This window comes from Papio anubis, chromosome X (assembly GCF_008728515.1).
Source record: "Papio anubis isolate 15944 chromosome X, Panubis1.0, whole genome shotgun sequence".
Lineage (NCBI taxonomy): Eukaryota > Metazoa > Chordata > Mammalia > Primates > Cercopithecidae > Papio > Papio anubis.
This window is the reverse complement of record NC_044996.1, coordinates 29,733,072-29,750,808: the sequence shown is the minus strand read 5'-3', so window position 1 is coordinate 29,750,808 and position 17,737 is coordinate 29,733,072. Positions and strand designations below refer to the sequence as shown.

General features: G+C 35.4%; 1 protein-coding gene across 2 annotated transcripts in view; it reads right to left on the bottom strand.

The window, feature by feature from the left end:
• TENM1 (teneurin transmembrane protein 1) overlaps window positions 1–17,737 on the bottom strand; it is a 385,367-nt gene that overhangs the window by 261,355 nt on the left and 106,275 nt on the right. For both annotated transcript variants that reach the window (XM_009198225.4, XM_017954358.3), the window contains exons 4-8: window positions 13,427–13,626; window positions 11,713–11,923; window positions 6,522–6,623; window positions 4,916–5,110; window positions 1,760–1,960 (exon numbers count right to left, since the gene is read on the bottom strand). In XM_009198225.4, coding sequence (XP_009196489.2) covers window positions 1,760–1,960; window positions 4,916–5,110; window positions 6,522–6,623; window positions 11,713–11,923; window positions 13,427–13,626 — 909 coding nt within the window. The remainder of the gene's footprint in view (window positions 1–1,759; window positions 1,961–4,915; window positions 5,111–6,521; window positions 6,624–11,712; window positions 11,924–13,426; window positions 13,627–17,737) is intronic.

The window sequence follows — 17,737 nt, the reverse complement described above, 5'->3', positions numbered from 1 at the left end:
GTTCACTACTATAAACCTAGCATCAAGCACCATGCCAAGAACTTAGCAGGCACATGTATATTTGTTAGACATAAAGGTTATATGTGTATATAAGGATATAGATATATATAGTTTTTAAGATTTTCATTTAGTTATTAGATTGCTTTTAGCATTTTGAACATTTTCTGAAATTGTAAAATGCATTCCTCTTTCCTGTATTACACCTATGTGAGGCAACAAAATTTCAGTGAAGTATTGTTAGAACTGCGGTGAATTATTATTCTAAAATTAAACCTCTTAACAGAGAAATCCTCCTCTTTCCTTACAATGTAGGATCACAGACTTTTCAGCTCATGAGTTAATTCAGTGGTACAAAAAGTCCCACAGTGCTTCAATCCTTCCTGCTTACCATGTCATTTTACATCTTTAACAAAATTCATAGGCAGAGGCTTTCTAAGAGTTACCACTTATTAATTCTACTTATTTAATGAGTACATGGTTTGAAGATAAGAAAAATGGTATAAAGAATGACTCGTTATTTTTAGTGCTTATAATTCAGGTGAAAAGACAAGCCATGTGCACACACATCTACATCACAATGCTTTCTGTGCTCTTTAGCAATGTGCATGATAAGATTTCAGGGGATCCTGGCCAGTGCTGTGGCTCATGCCCGTAATCCTGGCACTTTGGGAGGCCAAGGCAGGTGGATCATGAGGTCAGGAGATCGAGACCATCCTGGCTAACACGGTGAAACCCTGTCTCTACTAAAAATACAAACAAATTAGCTGGGCATGGTGTCACGTGCCTGTAGTCCCAGCTACTTGGGAGGCTGAGGCAGGAGAATCACTTGAACCTGGGAGGCGGAGGTTGCAGTGAGCTGAGATCGCATCACTGCACTCCAGCCTGGGTGACAGAGCAAGACTCCATCTCAAACAAAAAATAAATAAATAAATAAATAAATAAATAAATAAATAAATAAATTCAGGGGATCCCTGTTGACGTGATCAGCAAACATTTTATGGAATGGCCAAAATCATAGGTAGTCTTGGTGGACGGGTTGGATTTCACTAGGTGGAACTACAATAGCATCTCATGAGGAGGAAAAGGCATGGAGAGAAGTAAAAAATATGGTTCACTAAGGGTAAGGAGAGCACATAGATTACTTTGGCAAAGGAAGGATTTATGCAGGAAGCAAAAATAGAAGATACGCTGGAGAAAGATTTTTGGAATAGTTTGTGGTAGGCTTTTGATCATAGACTAGTTTATCTACAGATAATGGGAAACCATAGAAGATGCTAGAGTAGGGAATGAAAAAAGGAAAGCAATATTGTAGGAATAGCAAGTGAGTGGCAATATAGCAATATGTAAAATGGGATAGAGTTCCTGGGCTAAGCTGTGTTTTTAAGTGATGGGACACCCAGTAGAAATATTTCGCAGATCGTTGGAAATGCCAGATTATTTGAGTTTGGGAGAGATATAATTTGAAATAATCTGCACAGAACTGACAGTAGGAGACTTGGGAATGTATTAAATAACTGTAGGAGAATACAAAATGAAGACAGAAATTCAAGCACAGACCTACAATGAAAAACAAGATGAATAAAACAGGTAACAGCATGTTATAAATAAAAATGCGGTAAAATACTAACCTAGGATATACCTGGAAGCCCCTTATGACTCACAAAGATGTATGGATCACATTTTAAGAAGCACTACCTTAAGGAAGGAATAGTTAGAATTTAAGAGTAGAGGAAGGAGAACGAAATTAACTCCACTACACCTGTTGAACAGTCAGATCCTGTCCACTTGGGATCACAGCTGCATACTCCAGTGTCCAGAAGAAAAGTTCCGTGTCCTGAGCACTGCTCTTGACATATAGGAAGTGGTGTTTCACAGTTAACTCCTCCCCAGCCAGTAGAACAGTGACATTCTCCTTTTACACAGATGCCATGGTTGGAACACATTGGGTCTAAGCAGTCCTCTGAAGGCACAAAAAAGTAGGGGGGAGGGGTGATTAATAATGAACAGGTATGGCCAATGTACCTTAGTATGATAAAATGGAGATTACATTGATTTCCTAGTTTTATATCATCAATGCTGCTTTAATTAGGCAATAAAATGACTCATGCAAACACTCTGTCCAAACCATATTATTAACACTTCAAAATATGGTGGGGTATCATAATGGTTGTAACCTAAATTTAGAAGGAGAAGGAAACAACACATGTGCTGTGTGAGACTGTGAACAGTGTGCAGTACCCCCACACAAATAAGTGAGTGGAGTACTGTTGACCTTCATCAGGAATTGCTCAACTTCACAAAACAGCCCAAGAGTTTTTGGTAAGTCATTCCTTATCCTTTCTGAAACTGGAAGCATAGCTCCCAGAGAAGACTTTTATTTGATAAGTCTAGAGGAGTTTATATAAATTTTTGAAATTTGGATTATTCAAGGTATTGGGTGAGGTGAATGCTGTTGCATGAAATAATAAAATTTCCATCAATTTATTATAATCTCTCATTTATTCCTTAGAAGTACTGAAAACGCAATATTTTAAACTTAATTTAAAAATTCATTTCTTCATGGCTTATCCTTCTATGAGAACACAGTGACATAGTTTTCAATGTCTTAGAATATCACAGACCCAATTCCATTTGTCTCCGATTCTGTGAGTCTGGAAATTTTTGTATACATTCTAACAAATGTATGTATTGTTTTAGAGGTAGATCTTATGCTTGCCTTGGGGAAAAATTGTTTTGTGCTTCTAACTAGTAACCAATCCATGGGAAATAGAAAGGTTGATTTCCAAATTTCTAGTCTTTCCATACAAATAAAATGAGACTAAAATAACTAATCGTAATGAGGATGTATGATTTGAATTACTTTTCTAGCAATGAAAATAGACCATGACAACCTGCCTGCATTTCCAAGACTGCCTAGTTTTAGGGTGTGGCTTGCGTCCGTGGAACAGAGTAGGTCTAACTAAGCACTATTATAATTGGTGTTATTGCCACTATAATTAGCCCAAGATCTTGGAGTCATTAGCACAATACTTTATTATCTGAGCTAATAAGCAAATAAATACCAGAAGGTACATCTAATTTGATTCATGATTTGAAGAGAGAGGGAAAGTCCAAAGTATAGAATCTTTTTTCAGAAGGAGGCCATTTTGTTATATTAAAGAATAATAATTTTAATAAAGTAATATTTAACTTAATATAGCCTATTTTATTAAGAAGCCTGCTTCAATGTATTCATGGAAGTCATATTTAAATCATTCATGTCATATTGTCATATTTAATTTAGAAGCACAAAATCATATGGCTAAAGGGGCCAGGCAGGAGGCATACAGGAAGGAAATGGGCCGTATGGAAGCAAAAAAGGGTGTATTGGGAGCAAACTGAAAGCAAGTATCCTTTTAAAAAGAACTGCTGCTACTTGGCTCCAGTTGATTGCCACCACGTAGCAATGTGAGCCCAGGGTCACCAGATTTTCTACTGTTAAAAGAAGCCAGAAATAGGAATTTTCATATGGCACTTCCCTATTTTTAAATTTTGGCAAATAAGTCACATTAAACAACAGCAACAACAGCAACACAGTGTGAGCCAAACAAAACCCATTCAGAGGCCTGGTTCAGCCTGTGGGGTCCTGCTGCAATGTTTGACTTAAAACATTTTGTTCTATTGCACTAGAAAAATTTATACCATTAAATGTGCTAAGCATTATTCCTTAATATCTTGGTTATTCTACAAATATTCTTAGTGACCCTGGAGAAGGCTAATTTAAGTGAACTCTTTTTTAAACTGCTTAAAAAATTTAAATTAGAGGGGTCTAAATTAATTAGATTACATGTTTTTCATGGTAATTTGTAGATGTGACAGTATTTTTTACTAACACTCTGTGGGTCTATATAGCATCTGAATTTACAACTTAAATATAATTATTTCAGTTGGATCACCATAAAAACATTTTCTGAAAGTAACTCAGCAACTCCAGTGCCTTGTCTAGGCCAAATGGCATTTATTGGAGCAGATATAATCATCACACCAAAATTCTACTATTGTTAATGGGAGGTGAAGAGCTAAAGTCTTGCTTGTTCATTGAGTGGAATGAGATTAAACCCTTTAGAATGCTGTATAATAGTCTTAATGAGCCATCTTTAAAAGACAATTATTGTGCATTTTCAGCAGCCTCTTTCCCGAACAACAGTTATGATGAGACCATCTCCCATGGTAATGGTTTAATATTATTTCTGAAATCAGTCTTGTTTGAGGAATGTAGCATGAAAAACGTCTAATTACTATTAAACTTATTTTCCAGTGTGTCTCTTTAAATGATAAAACTTGCCATTTCAAAATTTTGGGGGGATAAAGACTCCTTTGGGGTGAATTTAATGTAAAGGCATGGCTTTGAAACTCATTAGTAGTAAGCCTGCTTCCTTAGGCATGGAGGTCAAATTTCAGCATGAGGTATGTAAAAATAATATAAAGCAATAATAGTAATGGTAATTACAAATCACTCCCAAAGAAAACATTTGCAAAATGACTGCAAACATGCATGTATTATTATTTTTTTATGTGCTTTAAAGTGAGATGTAGCATAATGCATTCTGTAATAATGAAAGCATATGAGTTAACACCTAAAATCATCAATATGGACATTCTCAAGCTATAAAACAGTGATAGAAATTAGGGACGGACAATACTATTTTTCATTATTGCACTGAAAGTGTCACAGATACAGCCTCATGTATAATATTAGAATCCGTCAGAAGAGACAAGAGTTCCGCTGACCCAAACCCTCTGCTGCATGTACTAAGATGTTGAGCACTTATTGTTTGCAAAGGCCACTTGCATCTCTACTAGGAGAACAGAATGACACCTTGGACAATTGAGTGAGAGAAAAGCCTGAAGCAATAGATTAAAATGGGATTCTGACCTTCCTCACATATTTCTCCTTTGTATCCTGGCACACAGATGCAGACTCCCATGATGCAGGTGCCATGGCCAAAGCATGTTGGATCAATGCATTGTTCTTCTGGAACGTCGCACTCTGGCCCCTTCCAGCCATGCCGGCAGACACAGTGTCCTTTCTCGTATTCTCCATTCCCACCACACAGCACAGGGCAGGAATCTGAAGGTTGGCAAATGAACTTGTAATGTTCTCATAATGCTTTCAAAGTCTCCAAAGAGCAATTCTCTATTGATTCTCGTATTTCAGGCAAAAAAATGTACTATTTCTGTCTTACCCTTTATTAAATAGGCACATGTTCATGATTACAAACAGAATTTTCCTCTTATGGGAGTGAAATAAAGGTAAATTAAAAAATATCCTCAGTGGAGAAATTATTTCAAGTACTTTCTTTTGATCTCACCCTACTCTTAAACTATTATTGTTATTATTTTAAGCTAGGATTTTTCTTTCTTATATTTTTCTTCCTCAGGGAGATGTACATTTACTTTTAGGAAGGAAAATCTGAAAATTTTGCTTCCTAAAAAAAGCAATAAGTAAATAATTAAAAAATAAGTTAAAAAGCAATAAGTAAAGTTATTAATGTTATAAAATATTATCTTTAAAAAGTTGTGTAAATAGATTTCTATTGGACAGATGTCTGTTCCTACAACACATTGTGCAGACCTTTATTAAAATGCTAATTCTGCTTTGTCATTGTTAGTCTCCTTATTAAAACTATGGGCTTTTTGAGGACAAGGCCTGTATTTTTTGTCTTACTGATTTTTTAATACCAACCATCACCTCCACCCTCAACCTCCACCTCCTCAAGATCTATCATGGTGCTGGGAACCTAGCAAGTGCTTTAGAATTCTCTACTGAATGGAATTTAATAGAAAGAAACTAAGTGTCTGAGAAACTTGATATTAAAGTGTTAGCAGACTGGGAACTTTAAGAATATAGTGAAAATGAGCAGAAAACACCTCTAAAATAATAACTGTAAGTCTATGGGAAAACATGATGTGATTTACCTAAAGCTTTTCAAAAATTAAACTATGGGCAAGTCTAGGAGAGTGAAGTTTGCTAAGTTTGACTTCTGACTTTCCAGTCTTTACTTTGTAGGCTCCTTACTCATTTGGTGATAACCCACCCCTTCCACATACATTGGTGTGCATAAGCAGTTATCAACTTACTTCACTTTTAAAGTCAGCTCATTATGAATTAATTTGCGAAGGAAATAAAAGCATCATGTAGTGACTGGTCAGACAACCTATGTACAAATCCCAGCTGTTAGGTAACCCTGGTTAAGTCACTTAAACTCTCTGGCATTGTTTCTTTGCCCATAAAAATTGGATAATAGCAGATCTATCTCATAGAGCTATTGTAGGAAGCTGGAATTAAAAGACAGAACACAAAGTGTTTAGAACAGTGCCTGGCATAGTAAGTGCTCAGCTTTTGGCAGCAGCAGTAGGGAACACTACTGCTGTTGCTGTCACCACTACTACTGTTACTTACTATTACTATTACTACTAATTCTGGGTTATGAAATCACATCTATTTTCCTAAACCAATCAGAATAACAGAGCAACATTACCTCTAGCACAGTCAGGTCCAAGGAATCCTGGGAAACAATGACAATGGCCAGAGATACACTCTCCATTTCCATTGCAATTGGTTGAACAGTCATCCATTATTTCTAGTAATACAGAGAAAAAGATAAAAAAATGAATGAATCTCCAGGCTGTAGAGTCTTTAAATTTTTTTAAGTTGCAGGAACTCTGGACCTATGACAATTTTGCACTTTGCTGTTTGTGGAGCACTTACTGTTCAAAATCACATACAAAGACATCTGTAAGATGTCATATGCAGTACAAAATTATAAAAAGGGCCCTGGGTTTGCTGAATTGGCTGATCAAGAGTGGAACTAAAAAACGTCATGATCTCTAAAGTACATAAATGTTCTAGTTGAATTGTATTCTTAAGAGACATTCATGATAAAGCTAAAAAATGTACCAGGATTACAGGGCATTTCTCAAAAGCAAAACAGGCTTTAAAATGTAACCCAGATGACTAAGTCTACTGCTTATTTTTCAAATTTAGCTTTTAGCAAATAAAGTTTCTTCTCTAGCAACTTATTTAATCTACTATCTTGACAGCTTAAATATGATATTCAGTATTTCATTTTCATTAATAAGTGACAATGGAAGGCTTTTAAAGTAAGTGTTCATATTAAATTCACCACCACTAAAAGCATTAGAACCTAAGTATTTTGTTGAGAAATGCTTTCTTAACTGTAGATGCTTATCAGTTTTCTCCCACTAATTTCCTTTCAATCCATTCTTAGAGAAGAATAGATTTCAGATGAATTGAGATGGCTTTGAAGGTACTGATAGGTAGTTTTGGTGACAAACATGTACAGTGCAACAGAACTTTCATAAGACTTATGGTAACTTCTCTGAAAATCTATAATATTATACAAATGTCAGTCTCTCTGACAATTAGGTGAAAAATGTTTGTATTTTAAAATTGTGTTTGAGCACAATAATGATCAAATTCTAAGTCTGAACTATTGTGGTACCTACGCATTATTCTTGCAGGGTTTTTTTGTGTGGTGTGTGTGTGTGTGTGTGTGTGTGTGTGTTATCTTCTTCTCATTCTACCTTTCTAAAAATTTCTCATATTCAGCATTCTTGGACTCTGAGTTTAGTGTTCTGGCTTATTAAACTCACACTTTTCTTGTGTACCATTTTTTCCTTTTTCAATCCAAATTACCTGCTTCACCAAGTTTCACTTGGATAAGCTATTTCTGATTAGAAGGAGAGATTCTAGGAGGTGGTCCTGATATTTTCCACTGAACAATAAGAGTGAAAATTTATAATGAAGGTCGAGAAATAGCATTTCTACAATTGTAGCCTGTGGATTACTTGTATCAGTAGATCACCGGGGGCACTTAAAATGGAGATGCCTGTGTTTCAGCTCTAGATCTACCAAACCTGCTTCAGAGGAATGCAGCCCAGTCATCTACATTCTGACAATCAATACATGAGAGCATTGAGAACCAATGTTTTAAATAGTAAACTTCCATAGTTAGAGAACTTTGTTCTAAATGTTGCATTTTTGCCTTGAGAAGAATAAAAACAAGAAAAAGAAAGAGGTATCTAGTCCATTTGGGGGATTCTTAAAAGCTGAGAATGAATCCAGTGGCTGGATAGCCACCCTATTATCAATTGAAGATATTATTTGTCTAACCACTATGTGAACACATGCCTTTTGCGGGTTTATGCCAGTCTGGTCCCTCATCACAGTGTTAGAAAGCTCAACTGGATAAGCAAGTGACACCTGACATTCACTTAACCACACCTGGGCTGACTGAAATATAGCATTCAGCAAAGAGCCAACTATTTTTAACTCATTAAAACACTAGTTATCATCAGAAAATCACTAATTTACTTAACAAGTAGTCATGAAAAGGCATAAAGAGACTTTTTATCATTGAGAGATGGAACAATTATTATCTGTTTTCTACTTCTCTAGCTTTGTTGTACCAAGCAGTAGTGCCACTTCTTAAATCCACATTTGAATTTCCCCCATGCTGGATGGTTAGTAGGAGGCCATAGAGGAAGCTTTCAAAAATAAACATAGTTGAATTTAATTTCATACCAGATCCTATTGGCAACTTTATGGAAGCAGCCTTGTGGGAATGTAGCTCTTCTGGAAAAAATGTTTAATAAAGCTTGCTATCAAAATAAATAAAAATCCCTACATCTTATTGACTTATTTAAGAACTGTTCCTGGGCTCAAAGGGCTGTACAAAACTTAACCCCAGCAATGCAAATGAGAAGAGAAGGCAATATAAGCTTTGGAAGCTGCCACTTCCACTGGGTATCAGAGACATTGAAACAGCCTAGGGACTCCAGGAGGAGGATGGCTGCAGCAGAAACACATAAACAACCAGTGATGAAAAAGAATGTGTTTTTCTATTTGTGTTGGCCTCCAGTAATCTTTGCCTTCTATCTTTTAAATCTTACTTCAGAATTACTTCCTAGAGTCCAGTTCCTTAGAGGTGAGAATAATTTTGAAGTTCTATGTTTAAACCCTGTTCTTACGCTACGGTCAAAAGCCCCTTGGTATTTGCATCTGTGCTGATGATAGGTTTTGTTTCTGGTAGTTATTCTCATGGGAGAAACTAAATGTAATGAATAATCTTATAGAATGAGTATAGTCTAAAGGGTATGGAATTTGGAATCAGACATACTGGTTCTCAAATTTCAATTTTGCAACTTGCTATCTGAGACCTTGCCAAATTATTTACTCTGTCCAAGCCTCCATTTAGTTATTTGTAATATATGTATCACTATTCCTGAGCTATCTGGGTTGTGATGAGAATCAAAGAAGATAACTGAGTGTAAAGCATCTAGTACAGTGCTTGGGGCAGAGTGGCACTCCATAAATGCTATCTATTATCCTACTACAGAGCAAGTTGCCTGAGATTAAGGGATATTGACAATGCTGCCTATACTACTGGAAAATAATATATAGTAACTTACACCAGTGTATAACCTGTATTAGTCATTTAGTAAATGTTAGTTATTAATTGTCTTCATCCTTGTTAGTAGCAGACCAAATATAGTTGAGATCAATCAACTGATTCTAACATTATCATGAAATAGATAAATGAGCAGCGTTTAGAGCAAATTCATACAAATCTGACTTTGTTTAATCAAGTATATTGGATTCTTTTTACTCTGATTAAGGTAAACTTCAAAAACAAAAATAAAATGAGGAGGCCAGGCATAGTGGCTCACGCCTGTACTCCCAGCACTTTGGGAGGCTGAGGCGGGTGGATCATCTGAGGTCAGGAGTTTGAGATCAGCCTGGCCAACATGGTGAAACCCCGTCTCTACTAAAAATACAAAAATTAGCTGGGAGTGGTGGCAGGTGCCTGTAATCACAGCTACTCAGGAGGCTGAGGCAGGAAAATCGCCTGAACCCAGGAGGCAGAGGTTGTAGTGAGCCAAGATCGCGCCATTGCACTCCAGCCTGGCCGATGGAGAGAAATTCTGTCTCAAAAAATAAATAAATAAATAAATAAATAAATAAATAAATAAAGAGGAGAATTTAGGGTGAATGACTTATAAACCTTTTGATTTTGGGAACATTTACTTGAGTTTTCTTTAAGTGAAATGGTAGCAGAAACGTTTCTGTTGCTTCTAATTTTAAAAAGACAAGAGAAAAGTAAAGAGACTGACTTGCATTAAGCAAAGAGCAAATATGTTGTTGCATATGAAACTGAAAGATTGATATGTAGATGATGTGAATTGGATCTCAAAGTTTAGGTTCTTTGGGGGAGGAAGTAAGGGAAAGGAAAAAACCTCTAAACACGTTTCTGCGTCTATTGATTTTTGGAAGGTTAATATATCAGTTAGTGCTTTAACTTGAGCTTAAAAGTAAGAATAACAGGAAGAGAGAGAGTCTTCACAAATATTTTATATCTTCTAATTTATCTAATTTTTAGGAGAAACTCAACCTTTCATAACTCCTTGACATGTACATTATTAAAATTAAGCCTCTATGGAAAAATGCCATGAAATATTCATCCGTTGAACCTGCCCCACTGAGCCTGTCAATAGCAGAACAGTGACATGACTTAAAAATTTGTTTTCTATTTTAACAAGCAAATATTTTATCTTTTGAAGATATAAGATCAGTGGCGTTTTTCTCTAGGGGAAACATCATCATTTCCATTGTATTGCCTTTCTGATTACTTTAGAAGAAAGTTTTGATAATCCTATGGCTGGAATACCATTTTCTACTGACTCAAGGTCTTCAGCATCAAGTAAAAATAGAACATAATTGTTAAAAAGAGCAGATGGTATATCTATTAACAGTCCACACATCTTCCTAAACATATGGCTGAACAGGTTAACTAAAGGATAAAGTGGTGAGAATTGTATTGAAAACTGACAGCTGTAAAATATTTTCTTGTCTTTTAAAAGACACGTGTTTTAGGAAAATTCACACAATACGATACTGTGTCTATGAGTTGTCTATTTTCAGGACTCTAAAATTGCTAAGTAGCTCAGTTTTATTCACACAAAGGGTCACGAGGACTATTTATCTCAAAATGACAAAAGAGTGAGATGTCTGAAAGTAACTAGGGTGAAAGTGAATGAGTATATGCAGGCATTGCATTAAAAAGAACATGTTTTAAAAGGCCCTGAGCACACTGAAAGAGACATTGTGATGAATTTCAAACTAAAATATTCTATAAGAAAGGGCTTTAAATGTCTCAAGTTATTATCCTTAATATTCTTCTCTAAATAATCTTTTGTTGTATTTTAAAGCCCTAATGGTTCTAGAATCAGTTGTTCTAAAGAAGAACTGTACTGAAACTAGTTTTTCTATTTGAAAAAGGTATTCATTGCTTTTTAAAAAATAATAGAACTTAAATTAACTCGCTTATTCCCTGTTTCACTGAAGTTGTTCATCTATGTAGCCTTTGTAATAATATTACTAAGGTAATTATTTCTGTTGAGAACACATAAAAAGGTATATGGCAAGTGTCCTAGAAGAGAAACAAATAAGGTAGCATTAAAAAAATCTTAATCAGCATTTAAACAACATCAATGATAACAACAATATAAACTTTTGTCATAGTAACCTTTCCTCAATAATGACTTCAACTCAAAGTGAACAATATACTTAACCCCCAGGACACTGTCATCACTGATTGTGTTTTTCTAGAGTTGAACTGTCAATTCAACATATTAGGCAAGGCAGCTTACCAATTGCTGTAGTTAACACGAATACTTGCTCCATCTTTTTTCCATCATTGTAAAATGCCAGATACCAAGGTCCTTGATCCATATACTCTATGAAACCTGTCTCCTGAAGCGAAGTTAAGATCAGGTTCCGAGGGGAGTGCTGTGTATCATCAGAGCCCTTGGAGTCCTGCTTGACCAGCTGTTTGCCATCCATTAGTTTTACAAAATCGAACTGGAACAAATACAAACATAAAGATGAGCCACTACTTTTTCTTCTAGACTGATAAACATCCCTAACTTCAACTGCCCTATTTAATACTTCTTTGCTTTGAAGGTGAGGAAAGTGGAAGAGGAGGTTATCAATTTTTAAGTATATTTAGACTTGGCCAGGCACAGTGGCTCATGCCTGTAATCCCAACACTTTGGGAGGCCAGGACAGGAAGATCACTTGATCCCAAGGGTTCAAGACCAGCCTGGGCAACAAAGCAATATCCTTTGTTTTAAAAAAATTAACACAAATTTTAAAAATTTTATAAAAATCTTAAAAGTTTTTTAAAGAGCATATTTAAACTCAAAAACATATTATTAATTCTGAAAAAACCCACACTGTAATTATAAATATTATAAACCTTTCAGTTTGAGAGTATTCAAAATAATTATTTAAAAATGAATAAATAAAAAACAGAAAGAAATCTTGTTTAGTATTATGCAGGAGAATCTTGACATTTTACTAAAGCATCTGATAGAAGATACTTGAAAATGCACCTTCCACTCATAAATGTTACTGTGACCTTCTCTACAAATTAAAAACAGTTGTATAGTTTTTAAAATAAATAAATGAACAGTCAAAAATTTGAGAACATTCATCACAATTTACTACATTTGTGGGTGACATATTTACATATTCAAAAGGCCCCTCCCCTCCATTTTTTTTAATCAGTTGACAAACACCTGGCACATGTTTCCTTGAACATTTATTTTTTGAGTCACATTTGAATGCATTCTAATTCCCTTTCTATTCTGGCCCAGAAGGTAAGGTTTTTTTTTTAGTTTGTTTCTTTGTTTAATATGATCTCTTGACTAACTGAAGGTAAAGTTTTAACTATAGTCATATCTGTTGGGGAAAAAACAAGCCCCGATGTTTGATTATTTTTGCTACTTCTTAGATGAAGTAGTGCTCGGAATGGGTTCATGTGGGGAAAAAATAAGGAGAAGAAAATAAGAGAAATGAGATGTTTAAGGTTTATGGAAGGGCTATAAAAATCATAGAAGTTTTACATATTTAAGTTATTAACAATAGTAAAGACAAATTTCTACCTGTAAGACAAAACCTAACTTTTTGACTAATTTCTCACTAATTTCTGATTAATGTGCATTCCGTCATTGGTAAAAGGGGACACAGGTGTATGAAATCAGTGAAGGGCGTGTGGGCAGTAAAGCTAAGCAAGATGAGAGGTCTGGGAAGCTCATGAACAGCCAGTTCCAGGAAGCAGAAGTCAAGTTCAAAAGGTATTGTCTTAAACTTTCTTTTCTGAATCTGCTCTGCTAAATGTTATTCCTTATTCTCCATGTCATTTTTTTTTCATTAGTTTCAGTGTAATTATTCTGGATATTTATTCATGACAAATATTTTTCTGTCCTTACCTTTGACAACCACATATTTCACAAGTCACAAACCCTGTTCAACCCATTACCCTTGAAAAGGTTTCAAGAAAATACTTATAATATCAAATACCTGAGTATGTGTAGGTGGAATATTTCTTCTGCCATAAATTCCCAGAAGAGAGTCCTTGGCTAAAGAAATATTGAATTTCAGATATATCGGATGGTGGATAGTAATCTGGAAACGCCAGAATAAACCAGGTGGAATGGTCTGCATGACCTGTGCACCAATGTCAACTTCTCCAGTGTCTATCGCCCGTCCCTTCTGAAACACTAGTTTTAAAGGTAGAGAAAATTACAAACCATGTTCATCTTAATTTATAAAGCAATGGTTTTTAGCTTTTCAAGAACAGATATATCAAAATAACTTACTCAGCTTTTTCTTCCTCCCCACCCCATCTGTCTTTCAAGGCCTTGCCCAAATTAAATATCTTCTAAGGAGTCTTCCCCAACCACCCACTATGTCAGTCTCTCCCTTCTCTTCAAATCCTATTGCATTTATTTCAATCAATTTCACTCCTTTTAACCATTATTTACTGAGTGCTGTCTTGGTAGCTGCAAGAGATACAAAGATGAATAAGAGGCAGTTGTTGCTCTCAAGGAGCATTGAAAATAGCAGGGAAAATAGGACAAGCACATATAACCTCACTGTAGAGAAAAATAAGTGCTCTGTGTATTTGAAAGAGGGAAAGTTATTTGGTTGGAGGATACTCCTCATCTTTAGCTGTCTCTATCCTCTTTATCTTCTTTTATTTCTCCTTAGCACTTATCACCATCTAACATACTACATATTTTACTTATTTATTGTTTATTGTCTGTTTTGCCTCAATAGAATGTAAGTTCTGTGAGGACAAGCACTGCACAGGGCTGTTTTATTCATTGGTTTATTCCCAGTACCTAGAACAATGTAAGCAACTGTAGGCAAAGAACATAGATGATACGTATGTACTCAAAGAACAAATGGATGAATGAGAAAAAGTTACTACAGGAAGTGGCATTGAAGATGAACCTTAGAGGAGGACAAGGATTTCAAAAGAGTTATTGGGAAGAGTGGTGCACATGGAAAGGATGGCTTGAACTAAAAAGAGGAAAGAAACTGTAAAGCTAAGGTGTAGGGTATGTGTCTATAGAGAGGAGCAGTTGGAATTAGGGCTGGAGGGAAGAAGGAAATCATGTTGTCTAGGGCCTAGAGGACCAGTCAAAAGGGTTTATTTAATAAAGGATAGAAAGCCATTAAAGGTTTTTAAGAAGAGGGAAGAGGTTTGGGTACATTAGAAAAGCTAATCTTGAGGCAGAGGTAGGATGAATTAGAGCAGATGGACACAAGAATGACATAGGAATTATGGGTGATTCAGGTGAAATGACACGAAGATCTAAATTTAGGGTATGCCCAAACACCTCATATAGAAAAACTACATCTCAGTGAAAAATAATTTTGTGTGAATGGAAAGAAGGAGAAGGTATGAGAGACAATGCTAAGGAAGATACTGCAGTAGAGATTCTCAAACTTTAATGCGTACAAGAAGGCAGTTGTTTTAAAATACAAATTCTGATTCAGTAGGTTCAAAGTCAGACATTTCTAACAAGTTCCCAAGTGATGCCCATGTCGCATGGTCCACAGCCCACATCCTGAGAAGCAAAGCTCTAGAGAACATTAAGTGTTGGGGCTAAGGGAGGGTCAAAGCTAACCCCGTGATTGTGAGTTGGGGGATTTAGACAATGCTAATAGCAAAAACAGGAGCTGGTCTGTGAGGGAGGATGTTGAGTTTGGGCAATCAGAGCTTTATTATTTATTGTCATATTTTCTAATGATTTCTGATGTGCTAGTTTAATATGTGTTTTCATAGAATCTTTTGTTTTGTGGTAATGGGGAGGGTAGGAATACAAGAGGAGGAGCAAGAATTAGTTTTCCTTGATTTTAAGCAAGGAGGGTTACATCTCAGGTGAGAAAGCTCAACTTGGCCTCATTTCACATCACCCTATTTTTTTTCAGCCATCAACTCCTTCTCCAGACCAAACACAGTTTAAAAACACACATGGTCTCTGTCCTTTGTGCTCACCCATTATAAAGTTAACAGCCCATTAAAAAACACACCTGCAGTGGCTTTATTCAGTGGCCAATGCCTTGCAGCTTTTAACTCCCTAAAATACCTCCAATTATTGCTTTTTGTGGTAAGTCCAAGAGTAATAACTATTTTAAGAATGTTCACTGTTAACTGTTAATAATAGATTTCAAATGCAATTTTGTACATAATTATGTATTACAGGACACATAATTTTGTGGAATTGACATTTATAATAAAATATGCCCTTTGAAATGATAAATGACCAACTGAGGACCTTATTTTTCACTGAAAGTTACTTTTTCCATGTGAGACAGATAAATTTGGCCCCTAAAGGGTTGATTATACATTTAACTCTTAAGTTCTAGAGCTGACAATGTCTTCAATGACCAGATAATTAACAGACCATGTTTATGTGGACACTTCTGTTCTCAAGTTAATGTTCAGTTTATTCAACTGCTATCCTCATTAGGGGCTTTTATCAATCTTAAAATGCATCATTTGGTTATGCAAACAATATTATAAATATAAAACAATTCAAAATGTTCTAGGTTCAACAAACACTGTTTTAAAGGTGCTAAGAATAGACTTTAATGAATAGATATTGTCTTTTTTAAAAAATCTGAACAAAACTGGTTGATGGACATTAATCTTTATATTCAAGCCTTACCAAATACTACACCATCTCTTTATTCTGCATTTTATAGCATCATATATTGCATAATGAAGCTACTTAAATGTTATTCAATAAATCAAAAGAAACTCAGGAAGTTGTATTGTTGGGCTTCTCTGGTTATTAGCATTACTATATATCTGGAGTACATATGCATAAGTTATTTATGAAAAGAATTTTAAAAGAAGTTGATCTTATCCCTTGAAAGCTTCATTACAGCTAAGACAAGGTAGATGAACAGAGGTGACAACATATGAATGAGCACGTGGACTATAATTTAAATAAAAATAGACAAAGCAAGCTAGTTGTGGTGGTTTGGTATTAGAGAAGAGACATTCTCACAGCTTGCAGGTGGAAAATTTCTCAGCCTCTTACCTTTTAGAGTTTCATGCATCAGAAAGGAAGATCTCTCCCTGTTAGCAATCTACACCACTAAATAGCCTGCTCCATTTTATCATCTCTCAAAATTTGTTATAGACTATAATATAATAACTATGAATTCATTTATCATTTCACTATTTTTCTTAATGTAGCCAAAAGGTGGGGGCAAACTAAAGAGACGGAAATTAAATGTAGAAAAACAATACAAAATAGTATTTTTTGAGGCCAGGCGCGGCAGCTCACGCCTGTAATCCCAGCACTTTGGGAGGCCAAGGAGGGTGGATAACCTGAAGTCAAGAGTTTGAGACCAGCCTGGCCAATGTCAGGAAACCCCATCTCTAGTTAAAAAAAAAAAGGATTTTTTCCAAAAAATTCTGTATTAATATAGGTAAAGGGAATATATTTGGCCAAACTTAACACTGACTCTGATCCTTTGTTTGCAAATTGTCAACAGCAGAGATAGAATACAGTATCAAGGTACAGTTTTTTTTTTTTTTGGAATATACCTGTTCTAATTGGCATTTAATCACTTATTTTACTAAAGCATATTGGAAAACCTAGGAAGACCATATTCTCCAGTTACAAAACACTTCCTTGCACAAATTTGAGATTAAATGCAGAGAGCCACAGATCATATCAAGCTGTGCAGTACTGTAGTTATCACAGTCTCACCAATATCCACCAATTTAGTTTGAGCTAAACACTCTCTTTATAGGTTGCAACACAGGCATCAACTGCTGAGCAGGAAAAACCAATGGTAGATAGGGCTGTGTTGAAGGAGGGCACACTAAGTGATAGTAACTTAGTTCAAAAAGAAAAGGTCAAGATGCTTGGAATGTGAAAAAAAGAAAAAGGGGGCCTGGAATTGGTGACAGACAATGTGTGCAGTGGCGGTATCACCTAAATCAAGATTCCATTGTATCTAGACTCAGACACACACTTGAATACTAATTACATGATTACTAATAACATTGTCCATTATAAAATAGGAGGTAAATAACTATATTCTGCACATTTGTGTGTGCTTACTTTTTCTATTTAATATAGCTAGACATGGTACATTCAATGATCCTATGCAAAACTCGGTTGAATATTGGTAGAAGATACTGAAACATGGTCATTAAAAATATTCCACCATTAAGTTTTAAGGTAAAAATGACCAAGTTAAAGGCTATGGTATAGCCCATAAATGCAATCTGAATTGTATTTTAAAGACATTTGCAAGTTTTATAAAGTATATAATCTATGTTGTCCAAAGAGAAGAAAA